The 25,453-nt window shown below is 43.3% G+C and overlaps 2 protein-coding genes and 1 pseudogene across 9 annotated transcripts; all 3 read right to left on the reverse strand.

Annotated features, from left to right (window-relative positions):
* Positions 1 to 775: 775 nt before the first annotated feature.
* On the reverse strand, positions 776 to 6,559 carry LOC110521433 (unconventional myosin-Va). 2 transcript variants are annotated; one of them, XM_036969184.1, is made up of 6 exons: positions 5,105 to 6,559; positions 4,742 to 4,963; positions 4,242 to 4,464; positions 2,962 to 4,139; positions 1,624 to 1,668; positions 776 to 1,442 (listed from the first exon to the last, which is right to left on the reverse strand). In XM_036969184.1, exons 1-3 carry the CDS (start codon positions 5,270 to 5,272, stop codon positions 4,378 to 4,380), a joined length of 477 nt encoding a protein of 158 aa, XP_036825079.1. In that variant the 5' UTR covers positions 5,273 to 6,559; the 3' UTR covers positions 776 to 1,442; positions 1,624 to 1,668; positions 2,962 to 4,139; positions 4,242 to 4,377. The 2 variants fall into 2 exon arrangements, with proteins under 2 accessions (XP_036825079.1, XP_021454647.2); XM_021598972.2 differs by lacking the exons at positions 776 to 1,442; positions 1,624 to 1,668 and having other exon boundaries at positions 2,117 to 3,076; positions 3,392 to 4,139.
* A 699-nt stretch (positions 6,560 to 7,258) lies between these two features.
* Positions 7,259 to 14,913, reverse strand: LOC110522751 (annotated as a pseudogene).
* On the reverse strand, positions 11,588 to 25,256 carry LOC110521432 (methyl-CpG-binding domain protein 3). 7 transcript variants are annotated; one of them, XM_036969183.1, is made up of 8 exons: positions 23,965 to 24,265; positions 23,553 to 23,630; positions 21,405 to 21,564; positions 21,018 to 21,155; positions 20,799 to 20,889; positions 19,949 to 20,126; positions 19,651 to 19,794; positions 11,588 to 15,229 (listed from the first exon to the last, which is right to left on the reverse strand). In XM_036969183.1, exons 1-7 carry the CDS (start codon positions 24,072 to 24,074, stop codon positions 19,656 to 19,658), a joined length of 894 nt encoding a protein of 297 aa, XP_036825078.1. In that variant the 5' UTR covers positions 24,075 to 24,265; the 3' UTR covers positions 11,588 to 15,229; positions 19,651 to 19,655. The 7 variants fall into 7 exon arrangements, 6 of the variants coding, with proteins under 6 accessions (XP_036825078.1, XP_021454645.1, XP_021454642.1 ...); XM_021598970.2 differs by lacking the exons at positions 11,588 to 15,229; positions 23,965 to 24,265 and adding exons at positions 15,324 to 16,952; positions 25,082 to 25,256; XM_021598967.2 differs by lacking the exon at positions 11,588 to 15,229 and adding an exon at positions 15,324 to 17,607.
* Positions 25,257 to 25,453: the final 197 nt, after the last annotated feature.

Consider the following 25,453-nt stretch of genomic DNA (forward strand, 5'->3'; position numbering starts at 1 on the left):
CCAGACATATATACACGAGATATATGGAAAATGTATTTAGAAATAGTTACACTGAATGAAGTGATAATGCTGCTACTTAGTCATCTAATGAGACAGGAGTCTATAGTCCCTGAATACACAGCCTCACAGACTGCTGTACTGTAACTGTACAGGTATTGCAGCTGTAGCAATGAATGGCACAATATCTTATTTATTGCTGTTGACAATGATACAAGTATATTCGGTCACTGAGACCATTCTCTTTCAGACGTTTAGTGTCTGTGTGTTGAGGTAAAATAGGAAATCGCACCCTTTCTGGTTTGCATGTATGTAGTACAGACAGGTACGAAGGCAAGGTACAGACACGCAGGTACTGTCACTGACACGCCCACATAGGTAGACACGTTGGCAGTGTTCAAGAGCATCAATTGACTGATCTACAGATAATAATGAGTAGCTGATTAGGATGATGATTTGTAGATCAGTCGCCGACTGCAATCTTCGAACACAACCACACAGTGATGCCAGCCCTGTACATAGGACGCAGTGCATGATGGGAAAAAAACCTGTATTGTGCCAGCACGTGTTATTTGATGTTATATTTGGCAATTGTCTTCTTCGTTTATCTTAATATTATTTAAACATTTTCAGAGGTTTGTGAATATATATATATATATATGTATGTACTGCTGATGATGTGTGACTGTTACAAAGTACTCGCATGAGAGGATTTTTTTATACTGAAGATGTTTCTATTTTGTTTTATTCTGGGTGTTCTTATTGGGGTGTGTGTGTGTGTGTGGGGGGGGGGGGGGGGGGCGTTTCTGCTTCCAATAAAATGTTAAGAGAGAATCTCTCATTTTCATAGTGTCCATTTGGATCAGAGTGAGAAACATATTTACACTATTGTGTTTACATTTGTATAATTATAATAATGTATTCTGATATCTGGAACATATTACCAATTTCTAAATGTATTAAGCACACATTTCCAATGTACACGTAGGTAGGCATTGAGGAAGGTGGGATGCCTCCAATTAGGAAATGTCTAGTAGCAGATAGGCAATACTGTAATCTTAGTACAGATAAGGAAATGTCTGTCAAAAATCAATACTATGAAACAGATAAGAATAAAATCCATATGAGCATTCTAATAGCTCATTAAGAACAGTAATATTGTGATTGTACATGTGCTACTGATAGGAGTAATGCAAAATAAGACAATTACACACACACATTACTCACGTATTACTTTGATATACTATATATCCTGCAGAGAAAAGACTTCTGCAGCAGTACCAAGACTTGTAATCCACAGTGAAAGACCTGTATAACTACTGCTTCCTCTCAGGCCCGTTGCAGGAAACACATCTTAACGGAGTCTGGGATGTCCAGCTGGTCAGAGCGGACGGTCTGGGTGAACACACGCTGTACGTCCATCAGCAACGCTCCTTCAGCAGACCCTGATGGAACAGAGAGGAGATGATGAACGCAACTCAACCACAGTACTGGTAACTAGACCACACCACAACCCTAGTGAATTCAGACAGACTTGACATTTTATGACTAGACGTATTTCCATTATTGTTGTATGTGTACCTGCAGTACCTGCACTGTGCAGATAAACATGAGTGTCGCTCTCACCTCTAGGTCACTGTGAGGGGTGTACAGGGCCAGAGTCTTCACAATCTGTGGCACAACAGAGACAGACAGTTAGCTTAGCCCTGCAAGCGTGTGTTCAGTAGGAAGAAACATTCACGAGGTTGGACATAGACATATACTGTATAGAAAGGACACGGTTCTCTAGTAAAGACAATAATGTTCACAGAATAATATTGGTTTTTATTCTATTGAATTAATATCTACAACACTTTGAACATTTCCCCCTACCAATACCAGCTTAAAAACCACCTGAGCAGTGCAGGTATGAACGAGGGCCTGCGTGTCAGCGTTTTGTCTTCTTGCCCACTTGCAGGAGCTGAGCGGCCTGGATGAGAGGCTCCAACATGGCACAGCTCCCCCTGCCTGCAGCCCACGGCTCCCCCTGCCTGCAGCCCACGGCTCCCCCTGCCTGCAGCCCACGGCTCCCCCTGCCTGCAGCCCACGGCTCCCCCTGCCTGCAGCCCACGGCTCCCCCTGCCTGCAGCCCACAGCTCCCCCTGCCTGCAGCCCACAGCTCCCCCTGCCTGCAGCCCACAGCTCCCCCTGCCTGCAGCCCACAGCTCCCCTTGCCTGCAGCCCACACAAACTGACATCTTTACAAACTAACTCTAGATTATGGGAAAGGTGAACATGAGCTATTAATGTTTACATGTTAATACATAATATTAAATGTTAATACATATGAGCTATTGCAGGATGGTAAGAAAGATGACTATGTGATAAAAGGTTTAGTTGGCAGAGTTAGTTGGTTGGTTGTTGGCTGAGTTGGTTGGTTGTTGGCTGAGTTGGTTGGTTGTTGGCTGATTTTCATATCGTTCGTCTCATATCGTTAGTCAGTTGTACCAATGTTGGGCTGCAGGCGGCTCTCGGAGATGGACAGGAGCTGCTGATAGTCCTGGATAAAGAGGTCACTCAGAGCACGGTTCAGGTCAATGAGGTAAAAAGTGAGGTAAAAGGTCAATGGCACCAGATCCACAGCGCCATCCTAGAGATCCTTCACATATACAGCATTTTAATCCTGTGTGAGGAGGTGTTCTTCAGCCACAGTGCTGTCATATCCACATCAGTACAGTGTTTCTGATAGGAGATAAACACAACGATCGGATAAGAATGGATAAGAGCGCCCTGAGTGTAAAAGCAGAAAAGTGTTTGTGAGTGTGTGCGTGTGTATGTGTGTGTGTACCTTCAGAGCCCCCTTCATGGCAGTGACAGCAGCAATGCAGAGGAACCGGGTCTTGTCTTTGGGCAGTGGTGCCCAAAGTTATAGTATCTGCACTGTAATCCACCTCAAGATACCAGACCACTGAAATGAGGCCCTACCTGCTGGTGTGCAGTGGAGGAGGGTTCAGAGCAGGTCAGTTTAACCTGCAGCCTCAGGGCTTCCAACTCCGCCTCCTCCTGAGAGTGCTGGCTCCGCAGCTGGCTCTCCAGGAACCTGACAGGTACACACAGACAGGGGGTAGAATCTATCTGCATTAGTTTATTGGTAACAAAATGTAAATGTATAAAGGGTGGCAGGTAGCCTGGCGGTTAGAGCGTTGGGCCAGTAACCAAAACATTGCTGGTTCGTATACCCGAGCCGACAAGGTGAGAAATATGTCGATGTGCACTTAACCCTAATTTTCTCCAGGGGGCCGTACTACTATGACTGACCCTGTAAAACAACACATTTCACTGCACCTATCCGGTGTATGTCACAATAAAATATATTTATTGCTGTGACGGTATTGATCAGGAAACAGGGACTGACTTGTTGGGCACTCATACAGCATCATAGGCGTGCCCCAGATCTTCTCTTGTCATCTTCCCAGCTGAGCCAGGCCAGCCTCTCTGTGGTGGGGGACGTCACGCTAACCCTGCTCAGCTCCTCTGGAGAGGGGAGGGCAGGAAGGCCGAAGAAGAAAGGTGTGACCGGGAAGGCTGGGAGACCGGAAAAGGGGGACGACAATGGGGACAGAGATGGGGATGGGGGCTCCAGGATCAGGCTCTGGTTTGAATCTGTCCATCTGTGGCCCTTAGTACGCTGCAGTGGTAACAGAAAAATATACTTATTTTTTTAGAAGTTGAATATTATAGCCTGGGTATCACTCTATAATGCTACATTTATGCCTCACGTTGGCACCCAAGCTAGTGGAAAAGGGAGTTGGATATGACTACCTCAGTGAACATGCTCATCTCTCTGAGGTTGTTGTACCTCTGCTCCAGCCTGGTGAACTCTCTGAGCAAGTCCTGGTACTTCCTCCTCATGCAGCTCAGCTGTCAGAGCTTTACCTGCCTTGGCCACCTATATATATATATATATATATATATATATATATATATACACGCACACACATACGATTACAGACAAATGTAGATACACACATTAAATCAGAACATATAGCAATTATGAATACTGCCCTCCTGAGCCTTCCCCTGCTTCAGTAAGCGAGTGCTCAGATCCTCCTTCTCTTTCCCCAAAGAGTCCCTCTCTACCTGCAGGGCAGGGCCTTCACCTACTGTAAACAGAGAAAGAGGACAGTGACAGTGACCTTAAATACCACTACTCTGCAGAAAACCATAAGGAATGCTCCTGATCCATTAGGATCAACAATTTCTACCTGTGTGAGTCGTAGAATCTCCTGGGTTGCTTTGTCCTCTGCCCCCCCCTCTTATCTATCTCTTTCTTTGTGACGGAGGGGCTGGGATGGGACTGCTGGGCCTGGAGCTGTGTCTCTAGCTGGTTCTCCAGTTTAACTAGCGCCCACCACAGGTGTCCAGCTCAGAGCTGTGGGCCTTATGCTCCGCCTGGAGGGTCTCTCTCAGAGCACTGCTATCTCTGATCTGAAGACACACATAAACACACACACATTTTCACTTCTGTATTATTAATTTCGCACATTTATTTTTTTCACCCTGGATGTACCAAAACCTCATCGAAATTCACCAGCCCACTACAAACACCTGGTCTCATATACCTATCCAAAACCACCCCAGTCCATTGTCTTCTGAAGCCCCCTCAACATCTCCTTCCCAGACTTCTCCACCCTTCTACACCTCCACCCACCCACGCACCATCCCATCCCCTTTCTCACCACCCACCATAACCCTGGTAGCTCACCTCCTGGTCGGCCCTGAGCTGCAGCTGCGTCCTTTTGACCGCCATGCCCTTGTTGAGTTCTCTGAACTTCTCCACCGAGCGGTCCTCTGCCTTCAGCTTCACCAGCTCTCTCGTGGCTGCCCGCCGCCTCACACAGCGCTGCATCAGCACCATGTCTGCCCTTACCCGCCTGTACGCCTGCCGGGCCAGCCAGCCACGCACCGCTGCCCGCTCTGCCACCACCTGGGGAAGAGGGAGGATAGAAGAGACGCATTATATTATCGCAAACAGAACCTGCCACATTGTACTATATGGCAGTACGAGTACACAGTCAAATAACACTGATGTGTTATCATGCCACACAGTCAGTTATTCTGCTCTCACCGCCTGGCCAGGGCTCCTCCGGTGTGTCTCTGGATGGTGAGTGTTGCCCAAGTGGGTCTTGATGCATGTCCTGTGGCCCAGCCAGCCTCTGACCCAGCTCTGGATGATTATCCCCACAGCCCTCAGCCTCTCTGCCCTCAGCCTCTCCAGCAGAGCTACCTGCCCCATCCAGAACACCCTGGTCTTTACAAAGCAGTACTGCTCCAGGTCTGGGATGATCTCCAGCAGGGCCCGCTGGCACGACGGCTGAATCTGTTACTGGGTCTGAACCCCACCCAGCAGCAACACCCGGTACCAGATAAAGAACTCTGCATAGGTCCACCTGGAACCAAGATGTTCGAGTTAGGAGGGAGACAGAGTTTCACAAAGTGAGTACAAATAGTCTGAGACCTTGCGTGTTTTTCATCAACTTAGGTACAGGACAGGTACAATATTCAACATATATTAAATACATAGAGAAACATGAAGGAACACAGAAACTCTCACTCCTGTCCCAGAGTGCACAGAACAGCAATACAGACATTATATTGCAGCAAACAAATACATTCTGTCAACTGAAAAAAAACTGGAAATGAAGATACATTTCAATAATAGGTGTAGATACTGGCTGTATTGTTGCCTGGCCACAGCAGGGGGAGACACAGTACCTGGAAGCCCACAGTTTGTGATCCCTGTGAAATATCTTTCCAGGGCCAGAGCACAGACTGCGGTTGGGCAGAGAGGACTTCCCACCTGACAGGGACAGAGTGCCCCCTGCTGGAAAAGCTCAGCCACCAACTCACACTGACAGAGAGACAGACAATCACAATCACTTTATTTGCCCAGTCCATTTACAGAAACCTGGAATTTGACTTAGTGAATAGGTGCTACCAGCAATAGACAATGTACAGACAAAATACAGACACAAGGTTAACAGAGGGTTACAGTGGGTTCAAAAAACTCGTCGTCTACTGTCCTTCATTTCACTCTAGGATGAGATCTGAGATTTCACCACAAACTGACAAAAGTGGACAGCTGAGAGCTGGTTCCTCAGTAAAGCCTCCCTCAAAATGACAAGAGGACACCTCTTATTGAGATGCACTCAAATACTTACAGTAGGACAAGGAGGTTGCAACAATGAGCCAAGAGTGTTGACAAGGGGAAAGCTGTAGATCACCCCTACACTCTTAGAAAAAAGGTTTTCAAAAGGGTTCTTCGACTCCTCATAGGAGAACCCTTTTTGGTTCCAGGTAGAACCCTTTTGGGAACCCTTTTGAGGTTCTAGACAGCACCTTTTGTTTCTAAGAGTGTTCATGCAGTCCTTACAATGCGTTTAAGTGAAAAGAGACAGCATGGATATACAGTACCAGTCAAAAGTTTGGACACCTACTCAAGAGTTTTTATTTACTTATTTTTTTTACTATTTTCTACATTGTAGAAACCAGCTTCACCTTGAATGCTTTGCCAACAGCCTTGAAAGAGTTCCCACATATGCTGAGCTCTTGTTGGCTTTTCCTTCACTCTGCGGTCAAACTCCGGCCTCCCAAGTGGCGCAGCGGTCTAAGGCACTGCATCTCAGTGCAAGAGGTATCACTACAGTCCCTGGTTCAAATCCAGGCTCCCTGGGTCAAATCCAGGCTCTATCACAACCAGCCGTGATTGAGAGTCCCATAGGGCTGCGCACACCCAGTGTCGTCCGTGTTTGGCCGGGGTAGGCTGTCATTGTAAATAAGAAGTTGTTCTTAACTGACTTGCATAGTTAAATAAATATAAATAAACTCATCCCAAACTCATTGGGTGATTGTGGAGGCCAGGTCATCTGATGCAGCCCTCCATCACTCTCCTTCTTGGTCAAATAGCCTGTACAAATCAAATTGTGCCGAATACAACAGGTTACAGTGAAATGCTTACTTACAAGCACTTATACAACAATGCAGTTTTCATTTTAAAAAAGTGTGAAAGTATTTACTAATAATTAAGGAGCAACAATAAAAGAACAGTAACGAGGCTATATACAGGGGGTACCGGTACAGAGTCAATGTGGGGGAGTCGAGTCGAGGTAATTGAGGTAATATGTACATGTAGGTAGAGGTAAAGTGACTATGCACAGATAATAAACAGAGTAGCAGCAGGATAAAAATGGGTGTGGGGTGGGGACAATGCAAATAGTCTGGAGTCTTATGGCTTGGGGGTAGAAGCTGTTAAGAAGCCTTTTGGACCTAGACTTGGCACTCCGGTACCGCTTTCCGGGCGGTAGCAGAGAGAACAGTCTATGACTAGGGTGGCTGGAGTCTTAGGTAATTTTAGGGCCATCTTCTGATACTGCCTGGTATAGAGGTCCTGGATGGCAGGAAGCTTGGCCCCAGTGATGTTCTGGACCATACGCACTACCCTCTGTAGTGCCTAGCGTTCGGAGGACAAGCAGTTGCCATACCAGGCAGTGATGCAACCAGGATGCTCTTGATGGTGCAGCTGTAGAACTTTTTGAGGGTCTGAGGATGCATGCCAAATCTTTTCAGTCTCCCGAGGGGGAATAGGCATTATCGTGCCCTCTTCACGACTGTCTTGGTGTGTTTGGACCATGATAGTTTGTTGGTGATGTGGACACCAAGGAAACTGAAGCTCTCAACCTGCTCCACTACTGCCCCATCGATGAGAATGGCGGCATGCTCGGTCCTCCTTTTCCTGTAGTCCAGCAAAGTGCAGGATGATGAAGTCAGTGATGGAACATGTGAGGTTTGCAGAAGTGTGGACTTGGGTCATTAGTCTGATGTTGATCATACAGCTTCCTAGCCCAGCTCTCCTCTGAGCCTTTAGGCATCTGATCAAGGAAACAGACACCATGGGGGTAAGGTTTTTCTGGATCAACATACACTTGAGAAATCTTTTGCTTTTTATATAAATACTTTGATGATTGACTTTTAATAGAGCAATACTTTTTCTGGCAGGACTTGCTTTTTGGACTTAAGACAACAGTATATTTTTCAAATCCACCGCAAAGCATTCTTGGCTTGCCAGTGCAAACGGTGATGATTCAGTATCATATCCTGACTACATTATTCATTGTATTTCAAGCTGGTTTGGACACATTAACACAAAGCAGACAACACAATGTGGTCTCGATTGAAACCAGGACTGTGACTGACTGACCCTGCACTCCTCATCCAGCAGGCCCAGCTGTCCCTCGATGAGAGCGATGAGCGGCTGGATGTCACTGAACTCTATCCTGCTCCATGGCAGCTCCTCACGGACATACTCCTCCTGCTCCAACTGGAACACGTGCTAGGGAGAGGAGAGGAGGAGACCAAGGGTTACTGAGGGGACATGAGGACAACGAGTTCATGGAAACAGACAGACACTAATATTTATGCGCATGCTTGCAGGTGCACACACAACACTTGGTGACTCACCCTGTTGAATTGCAGCTGCAGTTTCTCATTGCCATAATTTATACAGAACTGTACAAAACTGTTCCTTTCAAAGTTCTCAAACCTGCCAAAAACAAATGGTCAAAGAGGGGAATATGTTAATACCATGTTGTTACTACAGTATTCACAATGTCACTACACAGGTATAAGACCAACCTAATGTCAAGTGTTACTCCCTGTCCTTACTACTCAGCTATTGATGTCCAGCACCCCAATACATGACTAGGCCTGATCCCTCTGGGCAAGGAGGGCTGTGTTGAGTCCAGGTGAACACCTGACCGTACACATGCTTGGCCAGGGCGTCCCGGGCCTCCAGGGCCTGCTGACCGGGCATGGGCTTGACCAGCATGTCTCCCCCTACTGCCAGCCTGCGTTAGCACAGCCAGTGGGCCAACCACAGCAGCTTGGAGAACACAGCCAGGGAACACTCCTCCCACTGATTATGGGATATTTGAGAGAATTTTGTGTGTTTCAGGGAAATAATGTGGAAAAAGTTAAGAAAAAAATACAATGTAACTTCGATCACCAGGTCTCCTATTGGCCTGGATGTTGACATTGCCCAGGTGCAGAACAGCTGCCAGGATCCTGAAGAGCTCCATCTGCTGGTTAGGAGGCCCACCTGTAGGAGCACACATAGCAGCATGATCATACTGGATAGGACTATATGCAGAGTAAACATGTTAGCATAGATATGTGTATTGTGTAAGATAGATGCTGTAAGCCCAGTATAGAGAATGCATTGCGAGTGTGCTGCAGATCTACTACATCATCAGTGACTAGGATCTGCATGGAATCAGCACTACCTACAGAGATACACAACAAAACACTTACATAATGAACCCTTTCTGAAAAACACTGCTAGACCCATTGATGTTCACGTCCTCCCTGTTATTGTTGTGATAGGTTAATGAATTCTATGCAGTCTCACCGAGTTTGAGGACTCTCATCTCTGGCAGGTCTCTGGAGGCACACAGCTGGTAGAAGATGTTGTAGTTCCTATCCTGTGACGCATGGAAGACGACTCGAGACTTCTCCAGCAGGTACATCCTCACGTTGGCCCCAATGATATCTCCCTTCCATCCAAAGCTTATCTCAATGTACTTCACAAACCAGCTACTGTTGTCGTTGCAGGTAGTCTTAGAATTCCCAATAGACTAAAGAGTAAAGGAGATAATCATAACTACAATAGATTACATCATTTTTGTTATTACCTTTACAACTGAATACTGCCACAATACAGTACACATTTTTCATACGCTTTTTCCAAAATTACACTCTTCAAAAAGAAAACCATGAACAGCTTTACAGGTTAAACTTTTACTGCAGTGGGCTAAATCAGGGTCATGCAGAGGGTATTTTGGTAGTCTTAAACAAATCTACTTTGAAACAAAAGTATACACTTCACACACATGGTTATGGGCTTAAAAGAAGAAGACACCTGCACCATGTCAGATACAGAGTTGAAATGTATTCAATTTTGAGTTTGCATCCCAATATTATACTTTACAGTATATACATCACACAAGACTGAAATATATCAAAACGGCTTCACATAGAAACACCAGATCTTTGGTGTTTACATGTTTTTTTTGTATTAATTATGAAAAATATTAATATTCCACCCATGAGGGCATTTAAGGTCATTTGATTGCAGGAAAGCAGAATTCATCACACATTCACACATATGTACCTCCATGATGGGGTTGGAGGCCAGTACTCTCTCCTCCACACTGGTCTGCTGGGCTACTCCGCCCACCATGGCAAAGTAAAGCATGGTGAACTTAGCAGAGACCGTTTTCCCTGCTCCAGACTCCCCACTCTTTATAATGGACTGGTTATTATCCTCCCTGCACACAGAGACAACTACACACTCAATAACCATTCCTATTTCCAGAATAATTTGTCACACAGGGTGAAGAGACTCGATCAAAGGCTCTCTTGTTTTCAGACCCAAGAACATCCATAAGTCACTCACATTTTACCTGTAGATCTTTACAAACAACAGCAACCCTCGCCCAAACCCCCAAAAAGCAGGCCAAACGGCAGTGTCTTGAAGTAACAAAGGGCATATAAAATGGAGGCCAAGGAGGGTGACCCCTGGCTCTTGACCTTTAACCCCTGACCTGGTCGTGGTGCGGTAGGCCTCTTCTGCCACAGAGAAGATCTGAGGCTCCATGTCAGCCATGTCCTGCCCGCTCCATAGATGGGCAGCTGGTCATACGGGTTGAGAGCCACTAACACAATACCTGGAATGAATGGTTGCTGAAAATTACAGTGTTATTGGTAGAATGAAAGGTCCTGTAGGAATACAAATTTATTTTTTTTCTATGACCTTTTATACACAAAATATCAAGGACACCTTCCCTCAGAAAAGCCTCAATTCATCGGGGCATGAACTCCACAAGGTGTCGAAAGCATTCCACAGGGATGCTGGCCCATGTTGATTCCAATGTTTCCCACAGTTGTGTCGCATTGGCTGGATGTCCATTGGGTGGTGAACCATTCTTGATACACACGGAGAAACTGTTGAGCGTTGTGGTTCTTGACACAAACCGGTACTCCTGGCACCTACTACCATACCCTGTTCACTCTGAATGGCACACATAACGACGAGACAGCCAACAACGACGAGACAGCCTAAAGGTGAGGGCTCTCGGAGTGTGGTGTCAGGAAAATAACCTCTCACTCAATGTTAACAAAACAAAGGAGATGATTGTGGACTTCAGGAAACAGCAGATGGAGCACCCCCCTATCCACATCGACGGGACAGCAGTGGAGAAGATGGAAAGTTTAAAGCTCCTTGGAGTACACATCACGGACAAACTGAAATGGTCCACCCACACAAACAGTGTGGTGAAGACGATGCAACAGCGCCTCTTCAAACTCAGGAGTCTGAAGAAATGTGGTTTGTCACCTAAAACCCTCACAACATTCTACAGATGCACAATTGATAGAATCCTGTCAGGCTGTATCACCGCCTGGTACGGCAACTGCGCCGCCCTCAACCGCAGGGCACTCCAGAGGGTGGTGCGGTCTGCACAACGCATCACCGGGGGCAAACTACCTGCCCCCCAGGACACCTATAGCACCCGATGTCACAGGAAGGCCAAAAAGATCATCAAGGACAACAACCACCCGAGCCACGGCCTGTTCACCCCGCTTCCATCCAGAAGGTGACGTCAGTACAGGGGTATCAAAGACAATCCTTGTCGCAATTGTCTCAAGGCTTAAAAATCCTTCTTTAACCTGTCCTTTCCCCTTCATCTACACAGATCGAAGTGGATCAGATTACACTGCCAGGTGCCACAAGCTTGGTCAGTCTATGTCATGGAAAGAGCAGGTGTTACTAATGTTTTGTACACTCAGTGTACATTGAAATTGCTCCAATTAACTTAACACTTAGTAAAGATGGCTTTATGAGGTCATGACCATAAAGGCAGGAGCACCAGGAGCTGCATCTGTCCTATGGCCAAACAGAATCTGAAGAAAGACCCACACCCCCTCTCTCTTTCACTTTCTCCTTCAACCTATTCCTACCATTCCTCTCTCACTATGTCCTTTCATCACACTCAGGTTGTGAAGAACAGCAGGCTCTTGTAGGAAGCTGAGAGCAGTGAGGTCATTCTCCCCCTCCAGAATATCAAGGTTGCCCAGAGGGGGGAGGCCAGAGGGAGGCATCACTGGGTACTGCACATCCTTGAGAGAGGGGTGGATGAGGGTGACACATGAAATATTTTACATTAGCAGATGCTTATCACAGGAGGCTGGTGAGGGGAGGACAGCTCATAATAATGTGCGGAATACCATTCATTCCATTCCAGCCATTACTATGAGCCCGTCCTCCACAATTAAGGTGCCACCAGCCACCTGCGACGCTTATCAAGAGTGACTAACAACACATCTACAGTACAGTACAGTATAGCTGTTGACTGTGCATGTGCGCTGATCTGCAGAAGTACATTCTCGTCTCCAGGGTTGTAGTCCTTGAGGAGCTTGGCTGATACCCACACTGCCTCTGGGTCAGGCAACCACACACGAGCACCCTGTTACAGAAATACACATTATCACAAACGTTGAGCTTATTGAATAAGAGGACACCTAGTGAAGAAGTGAGCGTGCATTGAGGGGGATTTCCTATACTAATGTTTACACTAGGTGGACAGACCCAACAGCCAGTGGTCCAACACACAGCTGCAGAGTAGAAATTGGAGAGGATAATTTTACATCACACAGGACACTCAACTCTACAGTCTGTTATTACTCTATGTGCCTTTCCCTGTTACACTGCCAGGTGCCACCCAAGCAAGACATTTGTCGGCCATTGTCCGTTCTCAAAATGAGAATACTGGAAGAGATGGAGACACCGACACTCTCGAAAAATAGGATTTTGATTGTATTTTCATGTGTATTGTTGTGCTAAACATAGATAATCTGGAAAGAGACCTTGGTCTCAGCATTGACTCCCTGTCAAAATAAAAAGGTAGAAAATAAGAAAAAGGAATACATCCAAAAAATGCAAAAATATAGATGTTTTATTTTCTGCATCATGATGCCTAAAAGTTGCGTAAATTAAAGGTGAAAAACAGAGCACAAATGTTTAGGCATCAAGCCATAAAGCTATACAGTCTCTCTGAACAGTGGCCTATCTCTGCTATACAGTCTCTCTGAACAGTGGCCTATCTCTGCTATACAGTCTCTATGAACAGTAGCCTACCTCTGCTATACAGTCTCTCTGAACAGTAGCCTACCTCTGCTATACAGTCTCTGAATGGTAGTCTACCTCTGCTATAGTCTCTCTGAACAGTAGCCTGCCTCTGCTATAAAGTCTCTCTGAACAGTAGCCTGCTTCTGCTATACAGTCTCTCTGAACAGTAGCCTGCTTCTGCTATACAGTCTCTCTGAACAGTAGCCTGCCTCTGCTATACAGTCTCCCATTAGCATAAAACACTCTTAAATGCCGTTAAAAATGAACGTCTGTCATCCTTTTCTCTCAGCTCGGATTACTCATCTTTTCAATCATCCCAGCTATCCTCGTAATGACAACCTCCTGGCACAAGATCCTGTGCACCACATACAATGTGGATCATTGCCAACCCGTTGAGCATGAGCTTATACAGCAGTTATGTGCCTTTCTATCACGATATTGACATGTCATGACACGTAGGCCAACATACATTAGCTGATCCAAACTGACTCACAGTAATGGACAGAAATGTCCAACATGTCTTTGCAACTTCACATATGCACACAGAAATCAATAACAATGAACTAACAGGGTTGGGTTTCACAATGACAACATGATATCAAATCAATAACAATGAACTAACAGGGTTGGGTTTCTAAATGACAACATGATATCAAATCAATAACAATGAACTAACAGGGTTGGGTTTCACAATGACAACATGATATCAAATCAATAACAATGAACTAACAGGGTTGGGTTTCACAATGACAACATGATATCAAATCAATAACAATGAACTAACAGGGTTGGGTTTCACAATGACAACATGATATCAAATCAATAACAATGAACTAACAGGGTTGGGTTTCACAATGACAACATGATATCAAATCGATAACAATGAACTAACAGGGTTGGGTTTCACAATGACAACATGATATCAAATCAATAACAATGAACTAACAGGGTTGGGTTTCACAATGACAACATGATATCAAATCAATAACAATGAACTAACAGGGTTGGGTTTCACAATGACAACATGATATCAAATCGATAACAATGAACTAACAGGGTTGGGTTTCACAATGACAACATGATATCAAATCAATAACAATGAACTAACAGGGTTGGGTTTCACAATGACAACATGATATCAAATCGATAACAATGAACTAACAGGGTTGGGTTTCACAATGACAACATGATATCAAATCAATAACAATGAACTAACAGGGTTGGGTTTCACAATGACAACATGATATCAAATCAATAACAATGAACTAACAGGGTTGGGTTTCACAATGACAACATGATATCAAATCAATAACAATGAACTAACAGGGTTGGGTTTCACAATGACAACATGATATCAAATCGATAACAATGAACTAACAGGGTTGGGTTTCACAATGACAACATGATATCAAATCAATAACAATGAACTAACAGGGTTGGGTTTCACAATGACAACATGATATCAAATCAATAACAATGAACTAACAGGGTTGGGTTTCACAATGACAACATGATATCAAATCGATAACAATGAACTAACAGGGTTGGGTTTCACAATGACAACATGATATCAAATCCATTTCTACCAAGAACACGTCAGTGAAAACAAACTGTCAACAAATGAAGTCTACTCAGCTACAATCAGATATGCTGGATCAAACGCTTACCTTGGTGTACAACTCAATAGTTCCAATCATAATCATTTTTTTTTGCTTTCTCAGACACGAAGCCTCTGTCTGCAAAGGCCCTGACCAAGTCCAGAGTAGATAGACTCCTAAGTTACTCCAACAGGCAGAGGTCTAAAACAGTTTGTGTCCTCTTCCCCTTCTATCATGTGTCCAAGCACTGGTCTGACAGGCTGAAATGAAAACCTCAGAGCAGCCAGGTTAACTGTTCATCTCAAGGAGGAGGTGATTGAGATGGAAGGATTTACAAGCACTTTCTCTTCTATGGTCTCATTCACAGCAGCAGTTAACCCTGAGCTGTGGAGGCCTGTCAGCACTGCAGGAACGCCTGTAGTATTCAAATGATACACAAGACATTGGAGTATCAAGTATGTCATCAATATATATAGACATGGAACCAATCACCGACAAAGAAACTGTACTACTGTTGAAATACAGATACATTTTATTCAGTAACACAATCCAATTCAGTTCAGCAGTCAGCCTGCTGATGTGGGATAGGGATCGCATTGAGCTTGACATTTCATACATACATCAAACTTTGAGAAATGTAGGTAAATGTTCAAAGCTCATTAAATTTTCTCAACACTGAGAATCTTCACCTTTATTCAAACAAAAAAAATCTTAGCTTACTGTCTGGCACCCAGTGAACAAGATAACAAGGAGGCAGCATGTGTTGTGGTGGCATTGACACATTATTGGAAACATTTTAAAAATATGTTGACTGAAGTCATGGCCATGGGAAAAGTGTGCATTGGCTAGAAACACCAACATTAAACCAACAACTTCAGTGAGCACCTATACAGGGAGTGTTAAAAGTAATAAAATCTACAACATGTAGCAGAGGATCCATGTGACAGAGGGTCCATTCTACATAACTGTTGTACCCATTATAACTAAGTACAGTATGGCCTGACTCATAACTGTTGTACCCATTATAACTCAGTACAGTTTGGCCTGACTCATAACTGTTGTACCCATTATAACTCAGTACAGTATGGCCTGACTCATAACTGTTGTACCCATTATAACTCAGTACAGTTTGGCCTGACTCATAAGTACTGTACCCATTATAACTCAGTACATTATGGCCTGACTCATAAGTACTGTACCCATTATAACGCCGTACAGTTTGGCCTGACTCATAAGTACTGGGTAAGGGGTTTATATGGACTACATTACAACAATAAGGATATTTTCTTGAGAACATGATCCAGTGATTTTTCACTAATACTCTCTCCTGTGACTAACACAAGCGTTAGAATTTAGAGTGCATCATTTACATGTTAGTCATTTAGCAGACACTCTTATCCAGAGCAACTAGGGTTAAGTGCCTTGCTCAAGGGCACATGGGAAGATTTTTCATCGGCTCAGGGATTTTAATCAGTGACCTTTCGGTTACTGGCCCAACGCCCTTAACCCCTAGGCTACCTGCCACATTATCATCATTTAGGCAAGTATCTTACCCTCTTACCAAAGCCTCTCACATAGCCCTATAAAATAAGCCAAAGTACCTTTAACATATGGTCCATCTATCCTCATGGAGTGCATTAGACACCCAAAAAGAAAAACCCATGGAAAAAACAGAATATCCCAATTAATTTAAAACATGTTTTGGGGTGGGTTGACAACGACATGATCGTCACAATACATAACTCACATTCAGTAAATCCATAAAATGTATTGCAAAACAAAAAGACCATCTTTGAACACTCAATTCATCATACTGTGCGAAACCAATCTCTTTCACTCTGCCCTGCCAACATTTTATTTCATGCTATCTTTTTCAAAAGAAAGCTAATTTAGCTAATAATCAATTTGATTCAGAATTCCTGAGTCCAAGTACTTTCATGGGGCTGGTGCCAGAAGAGGCTAAACAGTGGGCGAGGTGGACAGTAGGTAGGCAGAGCTTCAGAGGGGTAGCACGTGGAAGGGGGTGGGCAGAAAGTGGGCAGTTCTTTTGGTCGGATTGGTACAGGGTTCCTGGTTTCATTGTCATTTGACAAGGAGTTGAAAAACCCATCCAGACTACTCTATAACACCCCATCTCCCTGGAAGAGAGGATGAAGACAGACGTTTGTTGAAATAGCTAAACAAATAATACAGATTGTAAATCAAATTATACATGTGTCATACCATATCCCTTGGGTGGCATGATTTGCATCTCTGAATTTAAAATACTGACATCTGTTGAGAAATTGGGGGGAGCCCATAAATGCTGTGGAAGCCTGAAAAACCCTCTCATTTTACAGATAAAATACAATTGTGTACAGGTGTAGACCTACAGTGGAATGTTTACTTCCCAACAATGCAGAGATAAAAGTTGAAAAATAAAAACATGAGGAATAAATACACAATGAGTTACGGTAACTTGGCTATATACACGGGGTTCCAGTACCGAGTCCATGTGCAGGGGTACGAGGTAATGGCAGTAGATATGTACATATAGGTATAGGTAAAGTGACTAGGCAACAGCATAGATAATAAACAGTAGCAGCAGCAGCAGCATATGTGCTTTCAACAACAGGCTGGCCGTCTACGCACTTTAAAGGTCCTTTTAAACCAAATAGTGTCCGTTCTCAAAATACTGGAAGAGATGGAGACCCCGACACTCTCGAAAAATAGGATGTTGACTGTATTTTCATGTGTATTGTTGTGCTAAACATAGATCATCTGGAAAGAGACCTTGGTCTCAGCATTGACTCCCTGTCAAAATAAAAAGGTAGAAAATAAGAAAAAGGAATACATCCAAAAAATTCAAATATATAGATGTTTTATTTTCTGCATCATGATGCCTAAAAGTTTGTTGTGCAGAAAAATGCATAAATTAAAGGTGAAAAACAGAGCACAAATGTTTTGGCATCAAGCCATCATCAGTATTGGATTTATTCCTATTTTTCGACAGTCTGCAAGGTCTCACTCATCTTTCAACAACACTGACACTGTGGCCTACCTCGCTATACAGTCTCTCTGAACAGTAGACTATCTCTGCTATACAGTCTCTCTCAACAGTAGCCTATCTCTGCTATACAGTCTCTCTGAACAGTAGCCTATCTCTGCTATAAAGTATATCTGAATGGTAGCCTACCTCTGCTATACAGTCTATCTGAACAGTAGCCACCTCTGCTATACAGGATCTCTGAACAGTAGCCTTCCTCTGCTATAAAGTCTCTCTGAGCAGTAGCCTGTCTCTACTATACAGTCTCTCTGAATGGTAGCCTACCTATGCTATACAGTCTCTCTGAGCAGTAGCCTGTCTCTGCTATAAAGTCTCTCTGAATGGTAGCCTACCTCTGCTATACAGTCTCTCTGAACAGTAGCCTACCTCTGCTATACAGTCTCTCTGAACAGTAGCCTACCTCTGCTATACAGTCTCTCTGAACAGTAGCCTTCCTCTGCTATAAAGTCTCTCTGAACAGTAGCCTACCTCTGCTATACAGTCTCTCTGAACAGTAGCCTACCTCTGCTATACAGTCTCTCTGAACAGTAGCCTTCCTCTGCTATAAAGTCTCTCTGAACAGTAGCCTACCTCTGCTATACAGTCTCTCTGAACGGTAGCCTACCTCTGCTATACAGTCTCTCTGAACTAGAGGTCGACCGATTAATCGGAATGGCCGATTAATTTGGGCCGATTTCAAGTTTTCATAACAATCGGAAATCGGTATTTTTGGGCGCCGATTTGCCGATTTTATTTATTTTATACTTTTTTATACCTTTATTTAACTAGGCAAGTCAGTTAAGAACGCATTCTTATTTTCAATGACGGCCTAGGAACGGTGGGTTAACTGCCTTGTTCAGGGGCAGAACGACAGATGTTCACCTTGTCAGCTCGGGGGATTCCATCTTGCAACCTTACATTTAACTAGTCCAACGCAATAGCGACCTGCCTCTCTCTCGTTGCACTCCACAATTAGACTGCCTGTTACGCGAATGCAGTAAGCCAAGGTAAGTTGCTAGCTAGCATTAAACGTATCTTATAAAAAACAATCATAATCACTAGTTAACTACACATGGTTGATGATATTACTAGATATTATCTAGCGTGTCCTGCGTTGCATATAATCTTACTGAGCATACAAGTTGGTAGGCAGAAGCAGGCGCGTAAACATTCATTGAAACAGCACTTTCGTGCGTTTTGCCAGCAGCTCTTCGTTGTGCGTCAAGCATTGCGTTGTTTATGACTTCAAGCCTATCAACTCCCGAGATGAGGATGGTGTAACCGAAGTGAAATGGCTAGCTAGTTAGCGCGAGCTAACTAGAGGGACGGAAGATATACTGTTACACTGGCAATACTAAAGTGCCTATAAGAACATCCAATAGTCAAAGGTTAATGAAATACAAATGGTATAGAGAGAAATAGTCCTATAATTCCTATAATAACTACAACCTAAAACTTCTTACCTGGGAATATTGAAGACTCATGTTAAAAGGAACCACCAGCTTTCATATGTTCTCATGTTCTGAGCAAGGAACTGAAACGTTAGCTTTCTTACATAGCACATATTGCACTTTTACTTTCTTCTCAAACATTTTGTTTTTGCATTATTTAAACCAAATTGAACATTGATTTTATTGATGTATTATATTAAGCTAAAATAAGTGTTCATTCAGTATTGTTGTAATTGTCATTATTACATTAATTGTCATCCTCCAATAATCGGTATCGGCGTTGAAAAATCATAATCGGTCGACCTCTACTCTGAACAGTAGCCTACCTCTGCTATACAGTCTCTCTGAACGGTAGCCTACCTCTGCTATACAGTCTCCATGTCATCATTGCCTTCATTGAGTGAGTCGCCTTCACTGGCTGCTTCCTGCACATGAGCCAACATGTCCGCCATTAGAGCCTCCTCCAGCTTCTTCCTCACACTGTACACCAGCTCTTCCTGCTTCCTACACTCACAATGATGAGATAACATACAAAAACAACTGTTAGAAATATGGACTGCAATTTAGCTAAATAGCATGGGGAAACTCTTAATTACACAGATTCAATTATTCATAGCACTAATATGACTCTGGAGCGCATGTCCTCTCCTGTATGTACCTGATGTCCTCGTCAGTGACTATGAAAGCCTTGCAGAGGGGCTGGGTCGTGTTGAGCCACACCCCTGGGTTCTTCTCCACGGCTGCAGAGAGCTGACCGGTGATGGGGGCTGCACTAGTGTGCAGGGCGCTGGCTATTGCTGACAGTAGAGTCTTGTCTGTACATCCAGGTCCAACTCCTGTAGGACAGACAGGTGTTCACAATCACAGAAGTGAGAAGACATTAAAAAATATAATGGGAAATGGGGATTATACACTGTGTACAAAAGATTAGGAACACCTCTTCCCTTTTGACCTCAGAACAGTCTCAATTGGTCAGAGCAAGTGTCGAAAGTGTTCCACACATGATACTGGCCCACGTTGACTCCAATGCTTCCCACAGTTGTGACAAATTGGCTGGATGTCCGTTGGGTGGTGGAACATTCTTAACACACACTGGAAACGGCTGAGTGTGAAAAACCCAGCAGGGTTGCAGTTCTTGACAAACTTAAACCGGTGAGCTTGGCACCTACTACCATACCCCATTGAAACACACTTAAATATTTTGTCTTGCCCATTCACACTCTGAATACACCCTGAATGGCACACATTCACAATCCATGTCTCAATGGCCTCAAGGATTAAAATCCCTTCTTTATCCTATCTCCTCCCCTTCAGTTACACTGTTTGAAGTGGATTTAAAGCAAATCAAATTGTATTTGTCACATGCGCCAAATACAACAGGCTATTGGGGTACCGGGTCAATGTGCCGTGGGGTACTGTGACATAAATAAGGGATTATAGCCTCCATGTAGATTCACATGGTCAGTTCCTAATATTTTGTACTCAGTGTACATGGCCCTTTCTCTTACCTTGCAAACCTTTAGGCAGGTCCATTGTCTTCACTAGCTCCTCTGCGATGTCAAACGCATTGAGACCACCAAGCTTCTTCTCCCAGAAAAGCTGTGGACAAAACAAATGCACATTAATTTAGTTTTGGTATCTCCTTAGTCAAAATAACCTTCAGGAAGAAAAGCATTATACCCCAATGTAACTGCAGTTTCACCATACAGGCTAATGGCTGTGTTTACCTGTTTTGGCTGGTCCACGGCTTTCTGTGGATCAGTCTTGACTTTGTTGCTGGGGTGGTTGGTAACCTTGGTGACAGGCTGCTTAAAGATGGAAGCAGTCTGTCTGACGGGAAGTGATGTGTTCAGGTCTGGCTTGCCCTGGAAGACACGCACAAATAAACAGCTGGCAGTGACAACCAACACTACGTAGCCACAGAGATGTTCCTCAAATACTAGATAATGCTAGATATATGTCAGTTATCCTTTGCACCTGGGGAAAGCCTTAAAACACAGTTTTCAGCATTCTAATTTCTAACTGCTGGTTTGACAGCAAATAAGTGTGAAGTCATTTAGAAAAGTGTGTCCAACGTGTATGGAAATATTAATTTCAGGAGACAGCCCTCTCACCTTGGTCTGATTGTTGTTGTCATAGCGCAGTCTCTGTCTGTTCTTGTTCAGTTTACTCATGAGCATCTTCCCCGTGCGAAAGTCGAAGGAGCTGAGGTCCATCTGGTTGCCAAGGTAACGAGCCAGCTGAGGCTTGCTCCGAAACTTCTTCCCGGTTGGACTACGAGAGGTAAAGGACAACAAACCACAGTGTGAGGATATGGACAACTGACCAGGGGATAGCAAAAGGAGAAAAGTAGCAAGATAGATCAGGAAAGCAACAAACATATTTTATGCTGCAAACAAACTGTGAGAAAATGAGAAAATGTAAAACAATCATGCAAGAGCCAAAACCGCAAAAAAGACTACAGACGGATGAACTATTCACAGACATCTGATTATTCATGTATAATGGTATGGAATCAGAGTGTGAACAATGAGTCTTAGCATTAGCATTTCATTCATGTATTTAACAATCCATATTTTTATGACCGATTGAATGTGTGTAGCTAATTGTAATAAACTATTTAAGCAGTAGAATACGTTTTCATGTATTGCAGCATATTCCCAAATGTATAACCAATTCGCCATTAAAATTATAGACCTTAGAGTTTAAGGTGGCTTAACTGAAATAACTTATTTGTTCAATAAGGAGTAGTAGGGATCAACTATTGGGATACAATGTAACAGGGTGATCAATTGCAATACATTTTACAACATTTCCTAAAGTTCAATTGGAAACATTGTTTCAGAGTTAATGTTCACTGGTCCTAGACAAAGTGGGCAGAATGGCAGGCCCAATTTAATCTGCATCTTAAATCAGTGGATAAAGGCTTTGGTAAATTAGTAATATAAATGGTTATTATAGCAAAGAGTATCCATTTCTATGGGGCAGACCTTTTTGAAAGTACATGGCAGCCATAACGGGAGTAAACAGAGAGAGTTTCTCAGTGAAACTCCATGTTTGGTGAGTAACAAACTTAAATTGGCTAGCTAGCAAGCAAGCAAGGGATAAGAACGTAGCCAGCCATCATTGCAATGGAATTTTTTTGAACAAACGACTGGGTCATGTCCATAGATTTAGAACAGAAAGACTTAATGAGTCTCTGGCAACTGAACCAGTAGAACTAATGACCAGCCGGCTTGGGTAGCAACCCTAGATTTGTTTTGGGACTAGATCTCGTGGAATTATGAAATAGTATGAATAAATTCATCAAAATAAAAAGGTTTTAAGGTTTAAGGTTTTAAAATATGTCTATTATTTTAATATGTTGGTGTAACGGTATAGCTTCCGTCCGCACCACCGCTAACTAGCTAGCCATTTCACATCGGTTACATTGGTAACCCTCTTGTACACAAGTGATAATGCCACAAAAGCCGGTGCTGATATTATATTGGCACCCGGCCATCAACATCTCTAAAGGTGTCTGCATGATTCTCCGCCGAAACAGTTCGTGCACATATTATGACGACATTTTGTTACGTTTTTGACTTTGCTGAGGGGTTTTTCGGCTGTTTGGTTACATTACATTTTTTTCTGGAGGGAAGCCGAAAAACGGAGCTGAAGTCTACGCCCCTTCGTCAGTGATTGGTCAACAGTAGGGATTCTTCAACGAAGTCTTTGTTAATCATTGAAAAGGAGACCACTCGTTTTCACGCAGTTTTTCATTGAAAAGTACTGCAGCAAATATATTTTAGTTAAATGTAAGCCTAACATTTAACAACTAAGATCGTCAAAATGTCCAAATTAATGACAGATATATTGAGTTACCTTTGATTAATTATAAATATTTTGAAACGTATAGTGGCTACAGCGTCTCAAAAAGGACAAACAGTACTATTTACACTTTTCTTGTTTTTCAAGCCAATTGTCTTTTAAGTGAGTATGCGAGCACACTCGTCCGGTTCAGCTAGCGCCAGCTGAACTGAAGTATGCTGACGCCTTAACGACCAGATACTTTGCAGCATATCTATTTTAAATAAGTAGGCATATTAATGCAGTTTATTTTGATGCACGATGATTTTCTAAAAATGGAAAACTTTGAATGATTACCAAAGTATGGAAACGTTCGTGCTTGCTGATAATTCATGTAAAAAATGTAGACAACAATTGCGAGTTTCGTGCGTGCATCACACCACAGAATGAAAATTCGGTATATGGTAGCCTACCACAAACTATACAACCGACCCGCCTCCCCCCTTTCTCGCCTCTGCTCCTCCTCCTCTTCTTCTTCTTCCTTACCTCGGCTAAAAAAAGAATAGCTTATGGTTTCTTGGTTGTTGCTCCGGTCATATAAAAGGGTAAGACTTGGCTATATATAGGTTATAGCATGGACCTAGATTCAGGCTAGGCTATTTGGAATGCGAAATTGTTGCATGTAGGCCTGCACCCTAGCTGATTGACAGGCTGTTAGGCCTACATAGGCTAAACATTGGTTTACAAGCTCCATATCCAACAATTTATAAGAGTAGCCTAATATCGGCTACACCCCTCCCCAACTTTCTGTCTCCTGGTCACCCCCCTCTCCCTCAAGTAAACCCATTCAGCCCTAGCCGTCTTGAAATACTGCCCGCTCAGTACCTATAATAATAGACATCGCTTTTCCCCGCAGACAAACCCGACTTTCTGGTCACTTCTTCAATTTGCCAGCCCTTGGGGAGAGCCGAGCAATCCCACCGTTTCTTCTCCATGTTCTCCCAGAGTTTAATTCCGTTGAAGTGTTCAGTGATTGCTCCTAACGTTATTATATTTGGGGTTAAAATTCGTGTTTTATACAAATAAGTCCATTAGGCCTACTATGTGACATACATCTCGGCTCACACACTTATCATGGTTCTCTCTCCCCCGATTTACCGTATCTCTTTGTCGTACAGAAATAATATCCCTCCGCCGTAACCTCAGCCACATCACTACCTGTCTGCCAATGAGAGCTACATCCGCAATACATGTAGACTACACATTAATTATTGCATCCTGATCCGATGACATAAATCATTGATTTGTCACGTGCGGTAGACTACCGCATGTCACACAATTTAGCTCCAAACGTTGTGGATTATATATCCCCAAAATATCTACAGATGACCATAATATGATTTCACAACGTCAACAATGGAGATAATTTAGGCAAAGATTCATGTCACTGACTATAGGTGAAATTCGAGAATGCAGTGGGAGTCGTTTTCATCACGACAATGCTCACTTTTTATTCAGTCATTGGACAAAGTAGGCCTAAGCAATACAATCATTTAATGGAGTTTTGATTAGCTAGCTAGACCGACATTAATTATAGGAGTTGTCTGCAAATATTAGGTATAAAACAATGATCTATTAGATATCTCACGAATTATATAGGCCTACCTATGACTGCATTTGAAGGAGAATAACTGGTACTAACTAATAATAACGAATTACTCGTCCTATTTTGAATAAATGCATTGCTTTTCAGAAAAGTTAAACACTGCAACACCAATAAGAAAGAACAGTGTGTAACTGCATTTGGAATCCCATAACACTGCCTACAGTTATGGTTTGCAGACACTCGAGACCACCGAAACGCCTCCCACACGAGAACATAAACCCCTCGATGAAAAAAATATATTGTGCAACAATTCTTTGCTAACATAACATATTTTATGTCACAGACAGGAAAAGCAGAAATATAGCTTGGTATTCGTCTTCTTTTTTGGTTACTTACTCGTTTTTGTCCATCTCGCATACTATCTCGGTTTCTCTCTTTTCAGTCTGTGTTAAATCCCTTCTACCTTCTCCTCTTTCATTCCCCTCCCCCTTCGATGATAGAAATGAAAGACATTATCCGCGCAAAGACAGAATCGTTCCCAGTTTAAACCTGACTGGTAATACAAAATCTAATTAAATCAAAGTTTACTGGTCGCGTACACTGTTTAGCAGGTGTTATTGCGGTGCAGCGAAATGCTTGTTACTAGCTCATAACAATGCAGTCAAATGTCAAACAATACTACAAAATAAAAAAGGCAAGTCATCAAGAATGGCGGTACGAATCCAATTAACAACTCAAATTGCACTCCAGCAGTCAAAATGCAATCTA

The sequence above is a fragment of the Oncorhynchus mykiss genome, chromosome 30, assembly GCF_013265735.2.
Source record: "Oncorhynchus mykiss isolate Arlee chromosome 30, USDA_OmykA_1.1, whole genome shotgun sequence".
NCBI classification, from domain to species: domain Eukaryota; kingdom Metazoa; phylum Chordata; class Actinopteri; order Salmoniformes; family Salmonidae; genus Oncorhynchus; species Oncorhynchus mykiss.

Bases quoted from the DNA above. Each gene is read 5' to 3' on its own strand.
- LOC110521433 (XM_036969184.1), bottom strand. From the start codon at position 5,272: ATGGGGCAGGTAGCTCTGCTGGAGAGGCTGAGGGCAGAGAGGCTGAGG. The intron at 4,964-5,104 runs GTGAGAGCAGAA...CCTCTTCCCCAG, and splicing joins GGAGGAGCCCTGGCCAGGCG to GTGGTGGCAGAGCGGGCAGC. The intron at 4,465-4,741 runs GTGAGCTACCAG...GTGTGTCTTCAG, and splicing joins AGCTCAGGGCCGACCAGGAG to ATCAGAGATAGCAGTGCTCT.
- LOC110521432 (XM_036969183.1), bottom strand. From the start codon at position 24,074: ATGGAGAAGAAACGGTGGGATTGCTCGGCTCTCCCCAAGGGCTGGCAA. The intron at 21,565-23,552 runs GTAGGCTACCAT...TACCTCTCGTAG, and splicing joins GGTCGGTTGTATAGTTTGTG to TCCAACCGGGAAGAAGTTTC. The intron at 20,127-20,798 runs GTAAGAGAAAGG...TCTGTCCTACAG, and splicing joins CCTGCCTAAAGGTTTGCAAG to GAGTTGGACCTGGATGTACA.